The 26,712-nt window shown below is 46.5% G+C and overlaps 1 protein-coding gene across 2 annotated transcripts in view; it reads left to right on the forward strand.

The window, feature by feature from the left end:
* Nucleotides 1–26,712, forward strand: part of RSU1 (Ras suppressor protein 1) — a 140,324-nt gene that overhangs the window by 64,202 nt on the left and 49,410 nt on the right. For both annotated transcript variants that reach the window (XM_040434512.1, XM_040434514.1), the window contains exon 8: nt 4,060–4,192. In XM_040434512.1, the coding sequence (XP_040290446.1) occupies nt 4,060–4,192 (133 nt within the window). The remainder of the gene's footprint in view (nt 1–4,059; nt 4,193–26,712) is intronic.

Genomic DNA, 26,712 nt, shown 5'->3' on the forward strand with positions numbered 1-26,712 from the left:
GCTATGCAGATTTTATTTTTTTTGCAGGATGGAGTGTCTTACTTTTATATGACTTTGCAAACAAAGACATGTTGTTCTGTTTTAAAGCAATAAACACAAAATCCAATTTGCGATTGCAGAGCCGACCTGTGAGTGATATATATCTTTACGGCGGAGGCGGTCAGGAGGTGACTGCTAATCGCAGAGCTCCCCGCTCCCCAGTGGTCTGTGCCTGGAAAGCCGAATCAGTGCGCCTCTCCTGCAGCCAGCGAGCATCATTTGAGATTCGCCGGCTCCCGTCTTATTAGGTTCTCCTTGTCACGCTGCTTAATCTGTCTGCCTGCTGCTTGATCCTTGTTAAACACTATTGCTTCTGAACCCTCTAATAAAGGAGACAAGTCTCAGGCAGGACCACTGAGACCTTCAACACTTAGGGCAATTGCTGCATGATTGGCAGAGAGTGAAGTGCGTCTTTTAACCTGTTCCTGCGCAGAGGGCGTTCTCTTGTCTGCCGCATTGCCCTTTGGAAGCAGGTTGCACCTGTCATGTAGGGGACAGCCACTGTGTAACGCACTATTTAAGTTGTCGGGAATCTGAATGCTGGCATTGTCTAATATACTGTCATCAAATATGATTGTTTTAGAACATCTGATCCTGGGGGTCAAAGCTGTTCGGCAGTAGCTTCGGCAGGGGAACCACAGCTCCGTCTGTTTTGTACAGTTGACTGATCCGGTAACTGCAGCTCTGCCCGCATTGAAGTGACTCCTGCAGAAAACGGCTCTGTCCACCACACAATGAATGGGATTGTGGTTTTGGTGCCGGCGCTACTGCAGAACAGTTGATCAGGGGAGGTGCAGGATGTCGGTACCCTGCCAGATCCTGTAAACAGGCCACCAGTGTGAAAGGACCGTAATTCTCCTGTAAAGTGCTTTGCATATATTCAAACAGGTTGTTCACTTGAAAATGGTAGCAATAAAAACTTCACCTCGTCGCGCAAAAGACAAGCCCTCACAAAAGACTATAGCCAGAAAAATGAAAAAAATATGGCTCTAAGAAAATGGCAACACAAAAACATGATTTTTTTTTTCTAAAAATGTTTTTGAGTAAAATAAAAAGAGACATATTTGGTATTGTTGTGTCCGTAATGATCGGATCTATAAAAATATCACATGATCTATCCCATCAAGTGAACGGTGTATAAAATAAAATAGAAAAAATGACACCAAACAGCTTTTTTTTTGTGACTTCACCTCCCAAAAATGAGATAAACAGCAGCCAGAAAGCCAAATGTACCCCAAAATGGTGCCAATAAAAACTACAGCTTGTTTGGCACAAAATAAGCCCTCACGCAGCTCATAAAAAAAAAAAAAAAAGTTATTGCTCTTAAAAACCATGACCGAAAATTCCATGTTGAAAAATCCAGATGCCACTCCTTCCCTTCTGAGCCCTGGCGTATCCCCAAATAACAGTTTATGACCACAATTGGGGTGTTACTGTATTCAGGAGAAAGTGGGTAGCAAATTGTGAAAAATAAAGTTTGGGCCTAAAGCATCATTTTCTGTTTCACAGTATTAAAAATTCTATGAAACAGCTGTTGAGTGAAGTGCTCTCTACACCTCTTAAAAATTCCTTGGGTGGTGTCGTTTACAAAATGTGGTCACTTTTTCAGGGTTTTCACTTGGGGTTACCTCAGGGCCTCTTCAAATGCTACATGGTGCCCAAAGACCATTCCAGCAAAATCTGCCTTCCAAAAACCATATGGAGCTCCTTGCCTTCTGTGTCCTGCCGTGTGCCCAAACAGCAGTATACGACCACATATGGGGTGTTTCTGCAAACTGCAGAATCAAGGTAATACATATTGAGGTTTGTTTTGTTAACCCTTGATGTGTTCCAGGAAAAAATGTATTAAAATGGAAAATCTGCAAAAAAAAAGTGAAATTTTGAAATTTCACCTCTATTTTGCTTTAATTCCTGTGGAACACCTAAAGGGAACATTTCTAAAACCAGTTTTGAATAGTTTGAGGGTGTCATTTCTAAAATGTGGTCATTTATGGATTGGTTCTATTATGTAAGCCCCACAAACTGACTTCAGAACTGAACTGGTCTTTAAAAAAGTTGTCTTTGGAAATTTTCTTAAAAATTTCAAAAATGGCTTCTAAAATTCTAAATCTTCTAGCATCCTAAAAAAATAAAATTACATTACTAAAATGATGCCCATATAAAGTAGACATATGAGGAATGGTAATTCATGAATATTTTATGAGGCCTCACTATCTGTCTTAAAAGCAGAGAGATTCAAATTTAGAAAACAGTGAATGTTTTCACATTTTCGTTAACTTTTGGATTTTTTTTTTTATAAATAAAGGTAAAACATATTGACTCAAATTTACCATTAACCTGAAGTACAATGTGTCACGAGAAAACAGTCTCTGAATGGCTTGGATAAGTAAAAGCTTTTCAAAGTTATTACCACATAAAGTGACACATGTCAGATTTTCAAAATTAGGCCTGGTCAGGAAGGGGATAAATGGCCCGGTCAGGAAGTGGTTAATATTTTACGCGTCCTACCATCTGTATCATGATAATAATAAATAATATTATAACTCTGGTATGGGAAGAAATGTCATCTAACAAAAACTTTTAGCAAAGTTCCCTAAAAGTTTTGTGTTAAAATTTCTGCTCCGGCAAATGTGGAAGTCGAAATTTGTGAGTCAGGTGTGCGCCTCTTGTCTGACTGTGAGTGGTATGACGGAGCTGACGCTACCTGCAGAGCGGGGACATTTGTAGTGTGCGTGGGAAGCCGCATCTATTAATGCACATCTGTTACTTTACACCCGGCTGATACGGTAGAGATCTTACTAAGAATTCCTGCAGGCAGAAGGATCATTTTATTTTATTTTTACATTAAATGTGTTGCAAAAACAAATAACGTAAATAAATGGCATTATAATATTTGACTAATAAAAATGTAACCCATGCTTAAAGGGGTATTCCAGCCAAATAAAAATAAAAAGTGTACAAAAATAACAGCTTATCTTCACTTCACCGATCCTTCATCCACTGTGGTGGGGGCCTTGCTGCATTCCACTTCCTGCTGATGTCCGACGCAGCTGAAAGTGGTTGGGGATGCCGCTTAGCTAAACACTGGCTGAGGCTTGTCATTGGTTGAGCAGCAATAACAGGAAGAGGAGCACAGTGGGGGCCCAAGCACCATCAGAACGTCAGGGGATCCGTGTATTTGTATCCATATACTGTAGGAGAAGGTATTGTCCAAAGTGGACAACCTCTTTAAAGGCTATGTACACCTACGGAGTCCATATTTGTTTATGATTTGCATTTTACAAATTTTTTGCTCAAAATCATATTTTCAGTTGGCCTTTATTCAAAATATTGAGCTGTTCTGTCACAAATGGTTAACTGTTTTTCTAACTGTGTGACTGGTACTTTAACTTTGTGCCGAGACACATTCTTATCAGTAGGATAAGAACTGAGCAATAATGAGTGTTTATAAGGTCAGAGATAAGAAGCCCGTCAGCTCCTGGTCTGACGGAAAAGAGAGAAAATCCAGCTACTAGAGCATCTCAGCTCTGTACAGAAAAAAGGGCTCCATATTTTTAATAACGACCAATTAAGAAAATGCTTTTTAGCTTAAATGAGTACAATGCAATAATAAAAATAATTCCCCCCCTTAATTTTTGGGGGATTACTCTATTTAGTACTATGGTGCTGTGCTAGGATGAAGAAGGGTGTTTGCTTTCTTAACCTTGACTTTTCTTATCTTTTTTTTACCCATTAAATGCCTTTAAAATATGTGTCAGTGTAATAGTTGGTGCTGGAGGGGATGAGGAACCTGGAAGAATTTTTCCTAAGGGTAAGCAGCTGATTGGCTGCAAGATCTTGCAGCGACTTCCAGCTCATAGAGGGGCACGCAGAGCTGCTTCATTCAGCGTTGAGACCTTTTGACAGTTTTTATTTTCTCATATCATACACATTTTTACCATTTGTTCTCGGATAGCCCGTTCACGTATAATCTTGCAGGCCATGCGTATTGCAACTCATCTTTATTGTTTAATTTTCCAGGAAATTTGGATCTCACTGGTCAAAAGCAGGTCTTCAAAGCCGAGAATAACCCCTGGGTCACGCCTATCGCTGATCAGTTCCAACTTGGAGTGTCTCACGTCTTTGAATACATTCGCTCTGAAACCTACAAATAGTGAGTAGCTTGCTTTATAGTGAGATGCGTTCTCGTCTTATGCATTAAATTTTTATGGTTGAATCAAAGGGGTCGTCTGATGAGGAGATCCTCTTTATGTATGCCCTGTCAGGAGATATGGAAGTTATAGAGAGGGGAGCAGAGCAGAGAGTCATTAACAAACATCTCGCTCTACTGGTCCTGCCCATTGACTTTATTGATACGTTGTGCTTCTTTCAGTTAAAGTGGAACCCCAGAATCCCCCTTATTGAGGCCCAGTTCCCTCAGTATATGTGGGATATGCATCCTAGTCTTCATATTCTCTCAGCGTCTTATTTCGTATTCCTCCTTGGCTGATAATACTCAGCAAAAATGCTAAGAGGAGTATTATTACTCTTCCGAAACAAATGTAGTGCGACCCACCGGCTTCTGCCTTTGAAATTGAGGTGCAGTTTCAATGGGGGGTTAGGTAGAGTCAAGTATTCTTCACTTCAATCTTATGACTTGTAGTCCATGAAAGCACTGGTTTCCCTGAATCTGTCAGCAGACTATTTGCCGCTGTTTATGGCAGATAGTATCTTCCAATACATTACGGTCATAAAACTGCCTCCATCCACTGACCTGAGGTTTCATTTCCCTGCCGTCCTGTAGGATCCATGCAGAAACAGCCTCCTCTCCATGAACAGTCAGGAGTCATTCAACCCCCCCCCCCCCCCCCTCATTCTTAGATATTTGGGGTGACACCACTTTCTGACTTGTAAAACAATAGTGTGGGACGCTGTTACCTGGTACCCTATGTTATGGTGGTGACAGAGACCCTGATTCCAGCGCTGTCGGGAGCTGAGCCCTCGAGGGAGAAAGCTGTCAATCCGCAGTGAGAGGGCGGGTTAGCATTCTTAGATTTGAGCACTCCTCTGCAGCTTCATCTAATAAAGTGTGATTTTTTTGGAAACTACTGCAAGATAAAAAGTAAGTGACTCCGCCGGATTCTGGGGATCTGTCACTAGTTTCGGCTATACCTGGTGACCGATTCCCTTTAAGCAGTTCTCCCATGTCCTTTCCCATCTTCACCACACACATACCAGGCACCAGCAGATCTTTCCAAGTACTGTCAGCGCCGCCACGTTCCTCTGTTCTGCCTGCGTGCGCGTTTTGTGGCTTTGTAGTTAATGACTGCTAATCGCTCTTTGATCAGGTTGTGTATAATTTATTATCCCGGCAAAGCTTCAGTTCAGGAGATGTAAAAAGTTCTGTAAAGTGTCGGAGGGAAGTCTTTTTCATGTGTGGTCTTCTAAAGTGACCCCTAGCTCTCATCAATGACTACCGGGAGTCACGGTAGCAAGCTTCTCATTAAGCAAATCACCAGTCGCTCCTTTAATCCTTTCACAAGTCGCTAACCTCGTACTAAATTCAGCGCTTTCATGCAACGGAATTAGCCAAGCAAGATCAAGCTGTAGATGTTTGACCCGGTTTACAGCCTGGAGGAGTTCTGCTGGATTTATTGATTTTTTATTTTTTTTAAATACGGCGCTATGAAGGAAGGAAACGGCTATTTTTAGAGATGATTCTTAAATCGACTTCTTACGTCGGGAGAGCCGAAGTGTTCGTTAATAGGCTTGGACGACCTGTGGCTCTCCAGACGTTTAGAAATCTGAGGGCCAAGCTTGTTCTTTTTGCTAGAGGGGTTGTCGTTAGTGATTCTACATACCTTGGTTGACTCCTTTACTAATAATATTTTGATTTACCTACTCTTTTTACTAGATGTAGACTGTCCCAGTGGGGTTGACCAGTAGTAAAAGGGTTTTCCGGAGTCCATAAGGTTCCGCAAACCTACCTTAATTACATATTCCTCGCGAGTAGGAGAAAGTTTATAATACACTTACCGTTCTAAGGTTGCATGAAACTTCTGCCTTCACCAACGTCAACGTGTTTCCGTCCTGGACGGGACTTTACTTCTACTGTGGACAGGACCAGAACTATTCTACTACCTGGAGTTTCACGTGACTGGGTTAAAGAGAGGTCGATCCGTGCAACTTTGGAACAATATGTATATGACAAGCTTTCTCCTCCAGGCGAGATATGTGTAATTAAAGGCTATGGACACCTTCGGAAGCATTTTTTGTTTATGATTGCATTTTACTAATTTTTTGGCAAAGATCATTTTTTGAATTGGCCTTCATTAAAAATATTGAGCTGTTCTGACACAAGGGGTTAACGGTTTTTCCTAACTGTGTGATTGGTACTTTTACTTTGTGCTGGTCATCTAATAAACCTTATCTCTTAATTACTAAGACTAAGATTATTTAAGCCACATTCTTATCAGTAAGATAAGAACTGAGCTAAAATGTCAGAGATAAGGAGCCTGTCAGCTCCCCAACTGATGGAAAAGAGAGAAAGTCCAAAGGCTACTCCTAGAGCAGGGATCAGCAACCTTCCGCACTCCAGCTGCTGTGAAACTACAACTCCCAGCATGCACACTTGCTTGGCTGTTTTTTTTTTTTTTTTTTTGTTTTTGTTTTTTACTCCCATAGAAGTGAAAGGAGGATTCTGGGAGTTGTAGTTTCAGAACAGCTGGAGTGCTGGATGTTGCTGATCCCTGTTTTAGAGCAGTTCAGCCCTGTACAGAAAAAAGGGCTCCATATTGTTAATAAAGACCAATTGAAAAAAATATTTTTAGCTTAAATTGACTACAATGCAATAATAAAAATTGTCCCCAAAGATGTACATAGCCTTTAAGGTGGATGTGTCCTGGAAACCCCTTTTATAGGAAATCGGTCACTAGTTTTATGCTGCTCTATCTAAGGGCATCTGTCAGCAGTTTTGTACCTATGACACCGGCTGATCTGTTCCATGTGCACTTGGCAGCTGAAGGCATCTGTTTGGTCCCATGTTCATATGTGTCCGCATTGCTGAGAAAAATTATGTTTTAATATATGCAAATGAGCCTCTAGGAGCAACGGGGGCGTTGCGGTTGCACCAAGAGGCTCTGCTTTCTCTGCAACTGCAGCACCCTCTGCACTTTGACTGTGTAGGAGAAGTCGTCAAGGCCAGGTGTGATCACATTTAGACTGCTTGGTCCTGCCAATCAAAGTGTAGAGGACGCGGCAGTTGCAGAGAAAGCAGAGCCTCTAGGTGTAATGACAACGCCCCTGTTGCTCCTAGAGGCTCATTTGCATATATTAAAATATCATTTTTCTCATCAATGTAGGCACATATGAACATGGGACCAACACAGATGCCTTCAGCTGTTAAGCGCACATCAGCCAGTGTCATAGGTACAAATCTGCTGAATGAATCCGGCTCTGTCACTAGTTTGCTGCCCTCCGATAGACGACCATAAAGCTGATGAAGGATTCCTTTGGAATGCATAAAGTTTGAATGGTTGCATAAGATTAGAAAAAATGGGCTTGCCCCCCCCCCCCTTCCTTCCCCAAACAGCACCACTCTTGGCCATTCACTTAAATAGGACTGGACTGCAGTACCAGGAAAACCCCATGGACTACAGTGGCGCTGTTTCAGCACTGTTAATGTGGATGTCTTGTGAAGAGAACTCCTATCCATACACTATACTTGGTCATGTGGAAGTTATAGAAAGGGTCCCCACTCGGGAGACGCCTCTCTATGAGTTAGAATGGGTTTAACCCAGATATGTATCCCCAGCTGTTTTTCAGGAACTGATCCTTCACAGAAGCGAGTGCTCAGCGACATAAAAAAAAACATTAAAAAGTACTGTGTTCGTGAATGACAGCTGGAGCTTTTGTTAATCCTATTAATATCTGCCCCTCGCCCCAAGAGGTGCACCTTTTTCAGTCTTTATTTTAGGCAGAATTTTTTTGAAGGCTGTTTACATGTAAAATTAATTAACAGCTGGGAAAGTGACGCGCCCACCCACATCGTATAAGACTGTAGTGACAGCGCTGCTGCTTCTTATTTATGCTTCTTGTTTCTTTATAACGTGTAACACATTTTAGTATTTTTTTTTATTATTTTTATTTTTTATTTTTAGCTATTCCCTACAGGCTGTTTTCTGGCTTGTAGCGGAGGACCCTGAGCAGTGACCTACAATTTGGGGAAATGGACAGAAGTTGTCCTTCTGGGTCAATCCTTTTAACTCCAATATTCCTCTCCCAGCCTCTGTGTCACATAGACAAGGTTAAAAAGGAGCTGTCATCAAGATGAACTCTATTATAAACCAGGCATCCTGCCTATTAGGGTTCATCCTGCTGATTAAAATGATAGCTGGATGGCGAAAATCCGTTGCGCCATTCCAGAGAAAACCGTGTTTGATTCTACGTGCAAATTGTAGCTTCAGTGGAGCAAGGGGCGTGGCTAATGAAGGAAAGCAAAGAGGAAAGGCCCCGCCCCTCCATGCACTGTAGATATCATTTTTATATAGAATTCTCTGTAACGGCTTGACGGATTTTCACCATCCAGGTATCATTTTAATCAGCAAGATGAACCCCATTGGGCAGTGTGCCTAATTTAAGACAAGTCCTCTTTTAAAGGTGCTGAAATATGAGGTGCTGTTGGGTGAGTTTCCCACACACTGGGAGCTTCTCAATTTCCCTGTGACTTGGAGAAAACACTGTAGATACAGGACCACCTAAAACTGCTTTCTCGCCCATATTCCTTGGGGGACACAGGAAACCATGGGTATAGCTCTGCTCCCTAGGAGGCGTGACACTAAGTGAAAGCTGTAAGCCCCTCCTCCATCAGCTATACCCTTCAGCCTGGAGAAGAGACTGCCAGTTTTTGCTTAGTGTCCAAGGAGGCAAGACACCCCCTGCTTATGCAGGGTTGTTTTCCTATAATTTTTTTATTTTTTGCGTTATTTGTTGTTTTAATTCGATTTTTTTCTACTTACAGGGACAACAGAGGCGCATTAGACCCCTCTGTTTCTCCCGGGGTTGAGTTGCGCCAGTGCCGGTAATTCCGCACTGCCGCCTCCCCCACAGAAGACAAGGTGGACCAGGGCAGCCTCGCTCCCCTGCGTCCCGCCAGCTCAGGGTCGCCCGCACGCCAAGTCCCTCCCCCGGCTTCCTGCCACTGCGGTGCCAGGAGCTGAAGGGGCGACCCCGCTGGATGGATTGAGGGCGAAGACAGCGTATGGTGAGAGTGGCTGCTCCAGCCTCCCCTTCCTCCCTCCCACCGCTGCTACACCCCCCCCCCCCCCCCCCCGGGCATATCAGGACCGTTACCGGGCATCATTTGGGGGGGACTTTGTCTTGGGCAAGTCCTTGGCGCGGACGCTGCCTTCAGGGGACGGCTGCAGGCAAGGAGGCCGTCTGCCACATCCAGGCGTGGCGGGGGCCACTTACTTGGCGCGAACGGCGCCATTTCATCTTGGCCGGCACTTCATCACCTTGGGGGTTAAAATCATTTTGCCGCGCGCGCGCGGCTCGGCTTCTCCTTCAGCGCGGCAGAGGGGGGCGGAGCTTCCTACATGCGCTCCGCTACTTCCGGTTTCGTCGGGCTCCACTTCTCATAGTGCTGCGTGGAATCCTCTCTGCCGTCCGATCCTGAAGCCATTCATCTCCGTGCTGCTGCCTCTCCTCCACAGCCTCCTCAGTCTGTTCCCCTTGCTGCTGCCGCTTGCATCATCCGGGTCTGGTAGGACTGTTAACCCCCTCCGTGCCACCAGTACTGTTGCTTGGGTGTAATCCCCGTTCCGCTTTTCTCTGGGGTCTCCCACTTTAAGTGCAACATCTTTTTCCACCATGTCAGACCCTTCTGCAGCCGCCAAGCCTTGGTACCATGCCTGTACTGCTTGTAGGGAACCCTTTCCCCGGGGGCAGTCTGATCCGCACTGTACTGCATGCCGAGCTCCACCGCAGCCTCAGTCGCCCGCTGTGTCGCTCCCTGCTTCCTCTGACCCGCCTGACTGGGCTAGATCCCTGTCCCAGGCCGTGGAAAGCCTCACTCATGTCGTGGGCCGCCTAATAGACAGGCCGCCTACCCCGCAGGACGCCACTCTTACTGTCGCGCCCTCCGGGTCCACTGCTTCTGCCGCTGCAGCGGGTTCACTCTCTCTTAGTGACCCCTCCAGAGCTAGGCACTCTCAGAAGCGTCTTAGAGTAGAGCGAGCCTCCCTCTCCCCGCCACGCGTGCGCACCCAGACGGGCCTCTCCTCTCCAAAGGATTCGCTCTCTGAAGGTGAATTGGCGGTTTCAGATTTGGAAATGGACTCGGCCCTGCCGTCCAAGCTAGCCTCAGCAATGGGTCAACTCATCTCCGATATTCGTGACACCTTTAAGGTGCAAGATGACCCCCCTAGCTCTGACGCAGCTAGCGTCTCCTTTATCAGACCCAGGCAGGCCTCAAAAGTCTTTCCAATCCACTCTGATTTCTCCTCCGTGGTGTCTAAGGCTTGGGCTCGCCCGGACGCCCGTTTTGTCAACCCCAAGAAGCTGGACATTTGCTATCCTTTTCCAGCCGATGTCGTGGCCACCTGGTCGTCCCCACCCAAGGTGGACCCCCCTGTGGCCCGGCTGTCAAAGAACACGGCCATCCCTGTTCCCGACGGGTCCTCTCTTCAGTCAGCGGAGGACCGTCGCATGGAGACCCTTTCCAAGGGCATTTTTGCTGCCTCCGGTTCTGCTCTCAGACCGGTTTTTGCCTCTGCTTGGGCAGGTAAAGCAATCTCTGCTTGGGGCGCGCAGCTGGAACAGGAGTTGGACTCGGACGTCCCCATCCAGGACCTACGTTCCTTGGCCCAGCTTATTATTCGGGCCGGGAATTTTGTTTGTGAGGCCTCCCTTGATGCGGGAGCCCTTATTGCACGCTCCTCCGCCCTGGCAGTTTCCGTCAGGAGGGAGCTCTGGCTGAAGGTTTGGAAAGCGGATGCTGCCTCCAAACGTTCCTTGGCGGGGCTACCGTTTGCGGGTTCCCGCCTTTTCGGGGTCCGCCTAGACGAGCTTATTTCGGAGGCCACGGGTGGTAAAAGCACCCATCTTCCTCAACCCCAAGCCAGGGGCGCCCCCCGCGGACGCCCTGGTGCGTCTCGTTTTCGGTCCTCCCGCAGGGCCTCTGGGGCTCCCCCCACAGCTGCCGCTTCGGCTCCTCCCCAGGATAAGCGTAGGAAGCCGTTTTTTCGGGCGCAGCCCTCCTGGCGCAGGCCACAGGCTGCCCGCACACCCGCAGCAAAGCAGTCCTCTGCCTGAAGGCGCGCCCCCACCCACCCGGGTGGGGGGCCAGCTCCTCCTTTTCAGGGACGTCTGGATGGCTCACGTCTCCGACGCCTGGGCTCTCGAAATTGTGTCCTCCGGATACAAAATCGAATTTGCATCCTTCCCTCCAGATCGGTTCTTTCGCTCCCGCCCGCCGCGGGACCCGAAAAGCGCGGCTGCGTTCTCCGCGGCTGTTCAAGCCTTACTGGACAGGGGGGTGATTACCCCCGTTCCTCTAGAGGAAAGGTTCCAAGGGTTCTACTCGAACCTCTTTGTAGTTCCCAAGAAGGGAGGTTCGGTGCGGCCCATTTTGGACCTCAAAAAGCTCAACCGTTTTCTCCTCCTTCGACGGTTTCGGATGGAGTCCCTCCGTTCCGCGGTGGCTTCCCTGGAGCAGGGAGATTTCATGTCTTCCATCGATATACAGGATGCCTACCTCCATGTTCCGGTAGCCCGGCGTCACCATCGCTTCCTCCGATTCGCCGTGGGGGACCTCCACTTCCAATTTGTCGCCCTTCCCTTTGGGCTGGCAACAGCCCCCCGGGTGTTCACCAAGGTCCTGGCCCCGGTTTTGGCCTTACTCCGTTCCAGGGGTGTTTTTCTGCTACCGTACTTGGACGATATCCTCATCAAGGCTCCGTCCCTTTCTCAAGCGGTTGCCAGCGTGGATCTCACTCTAGAGACTCTGGCGAGGTTCGGTTGGGTCATCAACTTCCCCAAGTCCTCCCTTCCCCCCTCCAGACAACTGGTCTTCCTGGGAATGCTTTTAGACACGGGAGCGGCGGAGGTACGTCTTCCCTCAGAAAAACGACTTATCCTCCGTCGGGCGGTTCGGGGTCTCCTTCTCCACCGTCGACCGTCCTTCCGCTTCTGCATGCGGGTCTTGGGGCAGATGGTTGCCTGCTTCGAGGCGATCCCATTTGCACAGTTTCACTCCCGCCCTCTCCAACGGGCGATCCTCTCCTCCTGGGACAAATCGCCGGAGTCTCTGGATCATCCCTTCCATCTATCGCCTCCGGTGCGGTCATCTCTCCGCTGGTGGTTACAGTCCCCTCTTCTGGGCAGGTCCTTTCTGCCACTCAACTGGTTGGTGGTTACAACCGATGCCAGTCTCTTGGGCTGGGGAGGCGTGTTTCCTCCCCGATCCGTCCAGGGCATTTGGTCTCCATCGGAGTCCAAACTCTCGATCAACGTCCTGGAGCTGAGAGCGGCCCTTCTGTCTCTGCGACACTGGACTCATCTGCTGAAGGGTCATCCAGTTCGTGTGCAATCGGACAACGCCACGGCTGTGGCGTACATAAACCACCAGGGGGGCACTCGCAGTGCTGCAGCAATGCGGGAGGTCACCAGCATTCTCCGTTGGGCGGAAGCCCACGTCCCGGCCCTATCTGAAATTTTTATTCCAGGGGTGGACAATTGGGCGACGGACTTCCTCAGTCGCACCACCGTCGACCCCGGCGAGTGGTCTCTTCACCCGGAGGTATTCAAGGCCATTTGCCTTCGTTGGGGCATACCGGACGTGGACCTCATGGCCTCCAAATTCAATCACAAGGTCCCCGCCTATCTGTCCAGGGCCAGGGATCCGGGAGCTTGCGGAGCCGACGCCCTCGTTCTTCCTTGGCGAGGCTTCGCGCGCCCATACATATTCCCTCCCATCCCACTCCTGCCCAAGGTCCTTCGGAAGATCGCGGCGGAAGGCGTCTCGGTGATTCTGGTCGCTCCGGACTGGCCCCGCCGGTCTTGGTATGCCGACCTCATGCTGCTCCTGGCAGACGCGCCCTGGCCGCTGCCCGCCAGGGAAGATCTTCTCTCTCAGGGACCGATCTTCCACCCGCGTTTAGGGTCCCTACGTTTGACGGCGTGGTTGTTGAGACCACCGTCCTGACACGTAGGGGTTTTTCTGCGGACGTCGTCCGCACCATGATCCGCGCCCGTAAGCCGTCCTCTTCTAGGATCTATTATAGGACCTGGAGGACCTTTTTGGGGTTCTGTGCCGATCTGGGGATTCCTCCGCTCCGCTTTTCTCTCCCCACCGTTTTGTCCTTCCTGCAGAGCGGACTTGCCCAAGGTCTGGGCCTTAGTTCTTTGAAGGGTCAGGTGTCTGCGCTGTCCATTTTGTTTCAGCGCCCACTGGCCCCCCTTGGTCCTGTCAAGACCTTCCTTCAGGGCGTGGCTCACACGGTTCCCCCGTACCGCCCTCCGGTACCGCCCTGGGACCTGAACCTGGTTCTCTCAGCGCTCCAGGCTTCTCCTTTCGAGCCTCTGCGGACGGTTTCCTTGCGACTTCTGTCCTGCAAGGTTATTTTCCTTGTAGCCGTCACCTCTCTTCGGAGGGTGTCCGAATTGGCTGCACTCTCCTGTCTGGAACCTTTCCTAGTGTTCCACCAGGACAAGGTGGTTCTTCGTCCGGTCCCTTCCTTCCTTCCTAAGGTGGTCTCCGCCTTTCATCTGAACGAGGACATCGTTCTCCCCTCTTTGTGTCCTTCCCCTTCCCACCCGCGGGAGAGGAAGCTTCATCGCCTGGACGTTGTCAGGGCGCTCAAGGTTTACCTGGAGGTAACCAGCTCTTTCAGGCATACTGACTCGCTCTTTGTGGTTCCGGAGGGGTCGCGCAGAGGGATGGCGGCATCCAAAGTTGCTATCGCCCGTTTTGTCAAGATGGCTGTTACTGAGGCTTATCTCACCAAGGGCAAGGTTCCGCCCCTTGGTGTTACCGCTCACTCCACTAGAGCGGTCGGGGCTTCCTGGGCTCAGAGGAATCGGGCTTCTACGGAGCAGATTTGCAAGGCGGCCACTTGGTCCTCCTTGCACACCTTCACCAAGTTCTACAGGGTGCATACTCATGCGTCGGCTGACGCTGCTTTAGGCCGTCTGGTGTTGCAGGCGGCAGTTGATTGATGCCTCTGGTGTTGGTCTAGTTTGTTCTGGTCCCTCCCTTCTGGGACTGCTCTGGAACGTCCCATGGTTTCCTGTGTCCCCCAAGGAATATGGGCGAGAAAAGGAGACTTTTGTATTACTTACCAGTAAAGTCTCTTTCTCGCTCTTCCTTGGGGGACACAGCACCCGCCCTTCATTTGGGTTACAGTTGTGGTTCCGGCTTGGTTGCCCCCGTTGGGGCTCGACAGTTCTTTTTCCGGTTGGTGGTTATCTTTCACTACTTGGACACGCAACTGGCAGTCTCTTCTCCAGGCTGAAGGGTATAGCTGATGGAGGAGGGGCTTACAGCTTTCACTTAGTGTCACGCCTCCTAGGGAGCAGAGCTATACCCATGGTTTCCTGTGTCCCCCAAGGAAGAGCGAGAAAGAGACTTTACTGGTAAGTAATACGAAAGTCTCCTTTTTAGGCTACATTCACACAATCGTATGCGTTTTGTGGTGCGCAAAAAACACAGATGACTTCCTTTTGGCATTCGTATTGCATCTGTTTTTTTTGCAAAACAGACAAGAATAGGACATGTTCTATATTATTTGCGGGGCTACGGAACGGACATACGGATGCGGACATTTTCTGCAGACCCATTGAATTGAATGGGTCCTCATCCAATCCCCCAAAAAAACTGAATAGATTCACTTGACCAAATGTGTTTTGCGGTCCGCAAAAAAAAATGGATGACGTCCATATGGCATCTGTGTTTTTTTTTTTGTGGTTTTTTTTATGGCTCGATTGTAAACCGACAAGAATAGGACGTTTATAATTTTTTTTGTGGGGCTACGAAACGGACATACGGATGCGGACAGCGCACGGTGTGCTGTCCACATTTTTTTGCGGACCCATTGAAATGAATGGGTCATCATTCAATCCGCAAAAGAATGGACACGGAAACAAAATACATTTGTGTGAATGTAGCCTTAGTATGAAGAACCATTCAATCAATCCCCATCACAAATTCATGAAGGTCTGAGAGTTTGACTTTAGGGAAACTAGCTAAGTAAAGGCAAATTCAGTGAAAAGCATAAAAATGTAATCTGTCAAATTTTGGGGAAAAAATTGGTGACTGACAAAATTGCCACCACGACAATGCCAAAAGGGTTTCTTGCACAACTTTTTCCACATTAAATAGTACATTTTAGGTACACATTCTATTTTTCTTACGTTCTTGCATAGCTAGGCACCTTGGACAGTAAGGGACAATTCAAGATGAGTTTTGGGATTTTCAGGCCAGTGGTGTGTGAGCATGCTAGGAGTTGTAGTTGGGCAATAAGTAGGGGGCTACAAGCTGTAGACCTCTGCTCCAATGCATAACAGATCAGCAAGGGCATAGGGAGCATGTGCTCTGATTGATGGGTGCATTGTTGGCACCACTGGCACCAGCCAATAATAATATGTGTGGTGGAGGGGCTGATAACTACAAAGCCTTGTATGCACGCCAGCATATAGAGATACTGTATGTATGTTTATAGCCTGTATGGTGGCGGACCTGTAAGCACTCGTGCTGCCTTATTATGCCCCATAGATATGCCATAATATGGCAATTTGATGGTTAGCGTGAACTTCAAAGGGTTTTAGTTTCAAAGTTTAATAAAAGTTAGAAGTCTGGTTTAAGGGCTCATGCACACAACCGCTGCCTGTTTTGCGGTCAGCAAATTGCAAACCCGCAAAACGCGGATACCGGTCGTGTGTATTCTACGTATTGCAGAACGGAACAGCCAGTCCATAATTGAAGAGTCCTATCCTTTTCCATAATACGGACAAGAATAGGACATGTTCTATATTTTTGTGGATGCAACGGAAACGGACAAAAGAATGCGGACAGCACACAGAGTGCTGTCCCCATCTTTTGCGGCCCCATTGAAGTGAATAGGTCCACACCCGACCCATAAACAATAAGATATGTTCGTGTGCTTGAGCCCTAATGCTGATTATTTTTCTGCAAAGTGAGAAGTTGCCAGCTTGTGTTTTATTAGTTTTTTACTTTTTATGAATTTTTATTTTATTTTTACACCCATCTTTTTCTTCTTTTGTAAAGTACAAATAAAGTTTAAAAAAATTGTAGTTTGCATATACAATATTTTTCATCAGACCTTAAATTAGACCCCCAATCTTCATCAGACCTCAGATCAGACCCCCAATCTTCATCAGACCTCAGATCAGACCCCCAATCTTCATCAGACCTCAGATCAGACCCCCAATCTTCATCAGACCTCAGATCAGACCCCCAATCTTCATCAGACCTCAGATCAGACCCCCAATCTTCATCAGACCTCAGATCACACAGTAAAATAAATAAAACAACTTACCTCCGCGCTCTTCCTGCAATCATGGTCTTCTGCCGGCGCCACGCTGCTTTGTGACCTAACGTCACACAGTGTCATGTCATAGTGCACCCCTGTGTGCACTATGTTCTTGCGTTATATATAGTGAGAACACAGCACAGCAGGAAGATGACCAGGGATCGGTGAGTACAGCCAGCACTAGCAGTGCTACACTCACCTCTCCTCGTGCCTCCCGCATACTAATGAGTGCTTTCATAATGAAAGTGCATATTAGTATTCGCTTTATAAGACGCACTGCCATTTTTCCACCACTTCTGGGGAGAAAAAGTGCATCTTATATAGCAAAAACGACAGTAATGTTGGAAAATCTTGTGATTCTTGCACCTCTGACTCAATGCAATATATCGGTGTTAATGTTGCCCGCAGGTCGTGACTGGGCACAGCGAGTTGATGAATTAATCCTTGTTTATTACCGTATCTAAAGACTTGTAGAGCAGCAGCTCCAGATCTCCGCTTGTATCCTGACACCAGTAAAGAAGATTGATGCCCCGGTACATTTTTTGTATTAATCTTGCTCCCCTATCTGTTCTAAAGAGGCAATCCGTCTTTGTGGTCTCTGGTCGAGGGAGACGAGAGGGGAGAAAAAAAAAAATATATATTCTGCTGCTGTCTTCTCATTGTCCAGAACGAGTCGTTATCCATCATCATTTCATGTCAATTTGATTTAAATTTCTGGGGAAGTAGATGAATCGGTGGAATCTGAATATTATTGAGAAAGTCATAAAGGAAGCCGGATAATGTACTGAATGCTGACAAGTCCAACAGCAGCCGGACAACAACTTCTTAACGACTCTTGTCTCCTTGCCTGACCTCCCTTCTACCGGAGGCCGCACCATGATGGAAAACTCAACAGTTGTTAGGAACTAGGAATTTTTCCCCCCTCAGTAGTCGGTCTAGGTCTCCAATTAAATAAATTTTTCATATATTCGACAGGAGAGACAGGTGGCTGTTAGGAATATTTTATTCTTATAAAGTGACATCTCAAGTTTTGTTTTCCGCTTCTGCCTTGTTGAAATCATTTTGTTACTATGTTTGGCTGTAGTTGAGATTTTAAAGGGAATCTGTCACCAGCGACCCCCCTGTCATAGACACATAGCTGTGATTCTCCTGATCTAAAATGCTGTTGTTCTTTTGTGGTTGCGAGGCTCCATTCCTGAGTTATAATACTTTTTCTTACTATGCAAATTAGGCCTTTGGTGCAATGAGGGCATCACCATTGCTCTTCTTGCATCCAGCCCCACCCTTAGTGCATTGCCTCTGCCTGGCACTAGTAATCAAAGCAGTGAGGAAGCGGCTGGCCACAGGAAGGAGCGGAGCTTGGGTGCAAAAAGAGAGATGGTGATGCCCTCACTGCACCAAAGGCCTAATTTGCATATTAAGAAAAAGTATAACTCAGGAATGGAGCCTCGGATCAACAAAAGAAAACAGAGCATTAAACAGATGAACCAAAGCTTCGTGTCTATGCAGAAAGTTTGATAAGGAGGTTGTTGGTGGTCACTAAGGGGCCTTAGGCTGGGTCGCCACCATTTCACAATGGCCTGGTCTAAGCGCTGCACGGGGAAGTGGGGCTCGGCTCTCACCTGGCGCCAAAGCATGCAAGTAGTGACACAGGGAGCAGCACCCTCTGTCTCCCATCGGCACCCCACAAATGCAATCGCGGGGTGCCGATGTGTGTAAAGGCTAGCTGGGGCCTGGTTTAGGCCCCAAGCCAGCCTTGAGCGTTTTCCAGCAGGCTGTGCCTTTCTGGCGCAGCCTGCTGGTCAGTGTTAGTATAGCAATGACATTAAAATGCAATGCACTATAGGGATAGTGCATTGTACTTTAACAGCAAATAAAATATTGCCTGTTATAGTCCCTTGTGGGACTAATTAAAACATGTATTAAGTAAAAAAAAAAAAAATTCCAATTAAAATTAAATATGCTTTTTTTCCCCCATTCAAAATACACTTTCCAATGAAAAAAAATCAGAAAAATAAAATTTCCCCCGCATGTTTGGTATTGCCACATCCGTAATGACCCACGCTACACAAATATGATATACATAATCCCCTACGGTGAACAAAAATGGCAAAATTGCTAATTTATTTTTAGTCGCCACCGAAAAAACAAAATAACGAGTGATCAAAAAGCGTCATTTGCTTACAAAAATGAAGTCCCACACAACTCCATAGAAAGAAAAATAAAAAAGTAATGAGTCTTGGGAAGCAGTAATGCAAAAATATTTTCATCCTTTTAAAAAAAACTGGATTTATCGCACAAAAGTAGTAAAACTTAAAACTGTATGTATTTGGCATCGGTGTAATCGCACTAGCCCAGAGAATAAAGATATCATGTTATTTATACTGAAAAATGAATGCCGTAAAATTTATAATGTAAAAAAAAAATCTGTGGCGGTATTGCTGTTTTTTCCCGTCTTCCTCCCAGAAAGAGTTGATAAAAGTTAATCAGAAAACTATGTGCACCCCAAAATGACACTATTAAAAACTACAACTTGTTCCGTAAAAAAACAAGCCCTCATACAGCTACATAGTCGGAAAAATAAAAACGTTATAGCCGCTGGCAGGCGATGGTGGAAAAAAAGGAGGAAAAACGCTTGGTCAGTAAGGCCCAAAACAGGCTGGTCACTAAGGGGTTAAAAGGAAGTTCTGTCATCGCAACCAATTTTTTTTCCGTCATTCCGATGCATCTGACGTGAAAATTAAAGCAACTTTGCCAATGGGCTTATTTAAAAGTCAGTTGACACCTACAGCTTCTTTGGAGACCTATGTGTTTCCATGGTTACAGACTACAAGCAAGCCTTGTGTAGTCTTATTCTGTAGTTGTACTATTTTCCATATGTCCCCAAGCTTCTTACGAGCTTACATTTAGTGGGCACGCAAGCAATATGGCGCAGATGTCTGATGTCATGGAGATACATGGTAGCTGTAGACAAAAAAGTGATAGATTTTCTATTAAGATTATTTGCAAAATGGCTTCATTGTTCAGTATTGATGCATTGACAGATACATTTTCACTGTCATAGAGGTCTGTGAGGGCTTTGCTGTGCCTCTGTATCCCTCCGACTTTGTATAGAATACAGATAATGTTGGGTAAGCGCAACGTTCCCAGAAAATTATTCGTTAGGGATTCTGACCCACATTTTATCACATTATATGGTTAAAGCAACAGATGAAGTCCTCAAATTAAAAAAAACTAAAAGTTTTTATTTTATTTTATTGTAAAATTATTTTCCATGCTGATTTCACATATTTATACACATTATGCTCGGCATGGCTTTCTCTGCTATGCTCCGGCAATAACATATTGGCCATTCGTCCCCGGGGGGGTCTCGCTAAATATTTTCTCCACGTTAGGTGTGGACACATGCCAACATGTCTACATCGGAATACATACATAATCAATTTATCCTCCTCTCAACTAGACGGCTCGTCCTGGAAGCCATAGTTTAGTTTTCTCAAGTAATTAGTTGATGTGCCTGAGGAAGGAGCTTCGAGCAGATAAATCGCCTGAATTTATTTTAACCAGTTGCTTAGTTTTTTTGTTTTTTTTACTGTTTTAGAGTTGGTGCATTTTTAAGAGAGTGCGACTTATGGAAGGCATGTTTTGTATGGGTTGATGTAAGAACGTGTTAAAAGTTTAAACTTGAAGTTCCTACATGTTCAGGAACCCCATTCTGTGAGCTAGAACAGAGCCACTCTGTATGGGGGGCTTCCATGCTGGCTGTCTCAAGCCGTTCTTCAATTACGTTGTGACCATTTATAGGAATGGCCGCCACGTCGCACCGCCTGGTCTGACTGACTACGGCTTCCCTTGGCAAAAATCAACTGTTTTTCCACGGCGCCTGAATAAGGATCCGGAACGACCAGCTGATCGATCCGTGGGGCTGCATTCTGAAAGGGGGTTGTCTCGTTTTCTCATCCCATATCAAGACATTATGAGTTACGGTAATAGAGGAGGGAGTGCCCTTATTCAGGACCTTCATATATTGGACAGAGCAGCTACAGATGGCAACTCTGGAAGAACCACTATGTCCGTGTGCTACGGAGACTGATTTCAGTGGTCCCCATAAGACATACTAGAACCCTCAGCCGTCCAGTACACTGGAGCAGTCTTCCTCCACTGCCACAGGTATTACCAATGAAAAGCTGGAGGTCCAAGGCGCCAGGTCCACTTAAAACAGAACTTATTTTGTCAGCATTCATAAAAGTAATTAAAGAAAGCAGCATTTTGGCCACAGGGGCTTGAAAAAGGGATCTTGTGGCTAATACTTATCTGTTTTGTTGATTTTTATGTATACTAACCCCAAAAAAATGTTATATTTTACATGGACCTGGTGCCCTGGTTCCACATCTTCTCATTGATGAGCACCATGTAATTGTACATTTGTCCTGTGGTGGTGCTGTAGTGAAATTGAACCTTTCCTGCTAGGATGCCCCTACAGATTACAGCGGATCTCAGCGGGCATGACCCTCTTTGATCAGCTTGTTTCAGGAGGCCTTTTTTAACAAAACAAGGGTTGTAAGTAGGGCTGCAGTAAACGATTATTTTGGTAATCGAGTAATCTATCGATTTATTTTTACGATTAATCGAGTAATCTAATAAGAAAAAATTAATTGACTGTTCTCCTTTATAAAAACGCATCAGACCCCCTGCCATCAGTCCCCAACACCCTATGTTCCCCCCTGTGCGATCAGCCCAAGTGCATCAGTCCCCCCCCCCCCCCCCCCGTGCCATCAGCTCCACTATCCCCCAGTGGCCAGTGGCATCAGGTCCGTTTCCCCAGTGCCATCAGCTCTCCCCCCACCCCCCCAGTGCCATCAGCTCTCCCCCCACCCCCCCAGTGCCATCAGCTCTCCCCCCACCCCCTTTGTGCCATAGTCTCTGCTGTCCTGCTCTTCCTGACACCCGGGTTGCACAGTGTCATTGGTTGCTATGATGCTGTGCACTCCGGGCGCCCGGCCTTAGTCGCGCCCCTACCCCCTCGGTTTCACCAACTTACCTTTCCAGCAGGGGCGCCTCCGACACTCCATCGTTCCGCACTTCTCTGCTCCTGACGTCACACAGCGTGTCAGGTCACGGCGTGCGTACGTCAGGAGATCAGTGCAGTGCGGGACCATGGACGTCCTGTGAAGTGTCCAGAGGCCTCCTGCTAGAAAGGTGAGTATTCCAAGCGCAGCGGGAGACTACGGAGCGGGAGTAATAGCAAGCGCTTCACTCCCTCTCCGTGGTCACATGACACAAACGAATCTTCGATGCAGAAAAATTTGCATCGAGGATTTTTTGGTGTCTAATTACTCGATTCAATCGAGTAATCGTTTCAGCCCTAGTTGTAAGTCATGGAAAACTCCTTTAAGAAGTCTGATGAGACACAAAACTGAGACATTGTGAAATCATGGGACATGCTTAAAAAAATCATATTAGCAGCTGACATAATTAATAGTGCCCTAATATAAGTGCAATATTGTAATCATTGCCCTTAAGACTGCAAAAATGGTGGATGTCCCATATTTGATTTTCATTGCTAACGTGGGAATAACCCACTGTAAGAGCAACAATCTCCGCAAACGGCGTAGCTGAACGATCTCCGCAAACGGCGTAGCTGAACGATCTCCGCAAGTTGTGTTGCATCCTGTATTATACTCCAGAGCTGCATTCACAATTCTGCAAACTTCAGAGCGGATTCGAAGGGTGGGAGAAGCGTACAGATCACTTTTAAGGAGCAAGAACCACGTGAAGTAAGTTAAATGTGATTTTCAGACCTCTTCAAAATAACTAAAACATCTGTAAATCATTGAAGAGAAAATGAACAACCCCGCTCACTATTGTCTTATTTTTTTTATTAGATTTTTTTTAAAAAAAATCTGTGTTTTTTCGGCATGATTATGTCCGAATATAAATGAAAATAACTAAATGGAAGCCGGATAAAAGATCCTACCCTTTTCCTCTTTATTACATGGAATATCTAATCTACATCTAGCTGTAATTTACTCCGATGCTTGAATTCTCGACAGTTTCGATGCTCTGGAATTATTCATCAAAGTAGTCAGCACCCGAGCAATTTTATAGGAGTTACCAGTCATCAAAAATGCATCAGGTAATAAATCAACGAAACAGCAGTCTCCTTAATAGGCTGCACAACGCGGCGTGTGAAGAACGCTTTAAATTTGGGGGTCTTGGATGTTTTCTTTTCGCCGCTTGGAAACAATTTGCGGCACGAAACGAAGAGTCCGTATTATATTTTGGCTCCAGTCAATCAAGGTGGAGATGACAGTGATCCAATTAGCAACTCGAGGGCATTAACTGGAATATTGATTAGAACGGTGCGTTCAGCGCCGCTGAGATATTCCAAGAAGTCAATTATGTTTATTAACAAGATGGAATACTTGGAACTCTATAAATACATGACAGGCTAGTTTTGAAATGCAGAAAATGGAAATATAATAAATATAAAAAATGTAAAAAAAAAGCCTTAGAATTTAAAGGGGTTGTCAGAGATAATTAAAAATCTCGGCCGAGCCCCTGAGCAGTTGAAAATCAGAAATGATGCTGTACTAACCTCTTTATCTGGCGCCGTTTTCCGCGCTGCCTGCCGCTAGGGACAGTGATTGGCTACAGGGGTCACATGCAATACACCTGCAAGTCACAGCTGCAGCGGCAGAAGGATCGGATCTGCAGCGTGGAGAATGGTAACTGAAAGGGGGGGGAGTATAGCATCATATTTTTTTTTATTTTTATTATTTTTTTTAGACAGTTTGCAGGCTTGTCTGAGATTTTAGACTATCGCAAACAGCCCCTTTAACTGTACTGTGTAGTAAGGCTTCTTTCACACCTGCGAGTCCAGGTGTTTCAGCCAGTAGGTCTGGCAGACAATGCCGGGAATTGGCCAGACAAGAAAATAGTATTTGTCCGGCTGAAAGCTGCCATATTTAGGTTGCTGCTGGAGCTCTGCCGGACCCCATTATAGTCAGTGGTGCCGGTGGGCATTCCGGTACTGTCCGGCAATGCCAGATCCAGAGAAATCTAGCAGGCTGTTCAGTTCTGGAACTCCTGCCAGCAGTGTGAAAATAGCCTAACATTTGTTTTTCTCTTCGATGTCCTTTTTTGTATTGTCAGTCCCTTCCCTTACTTTTTTTTTTACCAAAAGTATCCCATTAAAGGGGTTGTCCTCTTCAGCAAATAACATTTATTATGTAGCGAAAGTGAATACCAGGCACTTACTAATGTGTTGTGATCGTCCATATTGCCTCCTTTGCTGGCTTGATTCATTTTTCCATCACATTATACACTGCTCGTTTCCATGGTTACGACAACCCTGCAATCCATCAGCGGTGGCTGTGCTTGCATACTATAGAAAAAGCACCAGCCTATGTGCGCCCCCATGTTTCTGGACACTAGAGAGTAGGGATCGACCAATTATTGGTTTTACCGATATTATCGGCCGATATTGAGGATTTTGACCGTTATCGGTATCGGCATCTATTTTGCCAATATACCGATAACGTATTGGGAACACAGAACGCGCTTCTCTCAGCGCGTTCTGTGTTCCCTCCGCAGCACAGGGGAGAAGGAAGCAGTGTCTCCTCCCCCTGTGATGCTGCTGCCGCCAATGACAGGAGAGAAGACAAGAGGAGGGGAGGGGCTGTGGCCCCCGCTCCACCAATGAAGATAAGTCTTTCATTAATTCATATACAGGAGGCGGGAGCTGGCTGCAGAATCACATAGCCGGCTCCCGACCTCTATGAACTGTAGCTGCGGTCCGCGGTAGTTAACCCCTTAGGTGCCGCGGATCACAGCTACCGCTCAGAGGTCGGGAGCCGGCTATGTGATTCTGCAGCCAGCTCCCGCCTCCTGTATATGAATTAATGAGAGATTTATCTTCATTGGTGGCGCAGTGCGCCCCCCCCCCCAAGCCCCCCAGTATTAATCATTGGTGGCGCAGTGCGCCCCCCACCCCATCCCAATAGTAAAAACATTGGTGACGCAGTGCGCCCCCCCAAGCCCCCCAGTATTAATCATTGGTGGCGCGGTGCGCCCCCCACCCCCATCCCAATCCCAATAGTAAAAACATTGGTGGCGCAGTGCGCCCCCCCACCCAGTATTAATCATTATGGAACAGAAGACCGGCACTGGCCACAGGATCCCCTCTCCCCTGCTCCTCCGATCGGAGCCCCAGCAGTGTAATCCTGGGGCTCCGATCGGTTACCATGGCAGCCAGGACGCTATTGAAGCCCTGGCTGCCATGTTCAGCTCCGGGACAGTGTGAGCAGGGACAGTGTGAGCTCCTATTCACCCTGATAGAGATCTATCAGCGTGAATGGGAGAAGGGTTCTAGTCCCTAAGGGGGCTAAAAGTTAGTAAAAAAAAACCCCACTAAAATATTAAGTATAAATGAAAAAGATTTACAAAAAAAATACACGTTAACAATAAACATATTAATTTTCAGCAGATTTGTGTAATCAAAAATAAAAATACCCAGAATATCGGTATAAATTATCGGCTATCGGACTGAAAGTTCACAAATTATCGGTATCGGCCCTAAAAAATCTATATCGGTCGATCCCTACTAGAGAGGCCGTCATTTTTTCCTATAGTGTGAAAGCACGGCCACCGCTGATGGATTGCAGGGTGGCCGTAACCATGGAAACAAGCAGTATATAATGTGATGGAAAAATGAATCTATCCCACACAGTAGGCAGCATGGACAATCACAAAAGTGAGACAACTCCTTTAAGGTTGTGCTAGGACTTCCTGCTGTGACAGATGGAGAGAGAGCTGCTTTAATCACAATCCAAACTTGTCCACATCAGAATAAAAGCAAATGTCATTTCACTTGCTGCAGATACAGTATGCTACAGATGTGACGGTGGCTGAACTTCCATAGAAATGAATGAGCGGCTGCACACATGCCTAATCTGCCACTCCATTCATTTTGGGGGTGCTCCATGGGGCGCCCGTTCTCATGATTGATGGGGGATAATTTAGTATAACTTGAAAATCCCTTTAAAGGGAGTTTTCTCACCACCTCAGGGAGGGCAGCATAAGGTGGCGACAGGCATCCTTATACACAGTAGGCTCCATTCACACACCCGTAGAATGGGTCCGCATCCGTTCCGCAATTATCCGGAACTGGTGCGGACCCATTCATTCTCTATAGGGCCGGAAGAGATGCGAGAGCGCACTATGTGCTCTCAGCATCTGCATTTCTCCGGAGCGCGCCCCCGATCTTCCGGTACGCAATTGCGGACAAGAATAGGCATTTTTATGGGGGTGCAGGCCGGGTGTATTGCGGATCCCCAATGCACTACGGACGTGTGAATGGACCCTAATAGGTGGAAAGGTGTCGATCATCAATGGGTTCTTAAATATGAAGACTCTTCCTTGTGGGATTCCAACCCTTTTAGCTCATAAAAAGTGCATTACAAAAAACTTATGTAAATACGTAAGCGAGGCAGCGCTGGAATCAGCATGTCGGTCACTACCTCAGGAAGGGCAGAATAAGAATGGTGACAGATTCCACTTAATCCATCATGTCTGGGCACTTTAGCTTTTTTATGCTGAAAAACAATGCAAATAGTTAATCCATCTGCTAATGTTTTGCTGTAGGCCTCCTTCTCTGGGCTATCGCTCGCTTAAAGGGAACTGTATAGAGCTGAGGATATGGGTTGCTAGATGGCCGCTAGCACATCCGCAATATCCAGTCCCCATAGCTCTGTGTGCTTTTATTGTGTAAAAAAAACCGATTTGATCCATATGCAAATTAACCTGATATGTGTCCTGTTGTCCCTGACTCATCTCACGTACAGGACTCGTCTCAGGTTTATTTGCATATGTATCAAATCCTTTTTTTTACACAATAAAAGCACACAGAGCTATGGGGACTGGGTATTGTGGATGTGCTAGCGGCCATCTAGAAACCCATGTCCTCAGCTCTATACCCAAAATCCCGGTGACTGGTTCCCTTTAAATAGAAAATCCTTCTCTTAAACGTTTGACGCGCAGCTATGTTTTCATGGAAAAGAATCACGACTTATCTATGAATTCGCCAACAGGTTCTTTTATGTCACTTACGGAACCCAAATAAAACATTTTTAAAAAAGGGCAT

This window comes from Bufo bufo, chromosome 5 (genome assembly GCF_905171765.1).
Source record: "Bufo bufo chromosome 5, aBufBuf1.1, whole genome shotgun sequence".
In the NCBI taxonomy this organism is placed as follows: domain Eukaryota; kingdom Metazoa; phylum Chordata; class Amphibia; order Anura; family Bufonidae; genus Bufo; species Bufo bufo.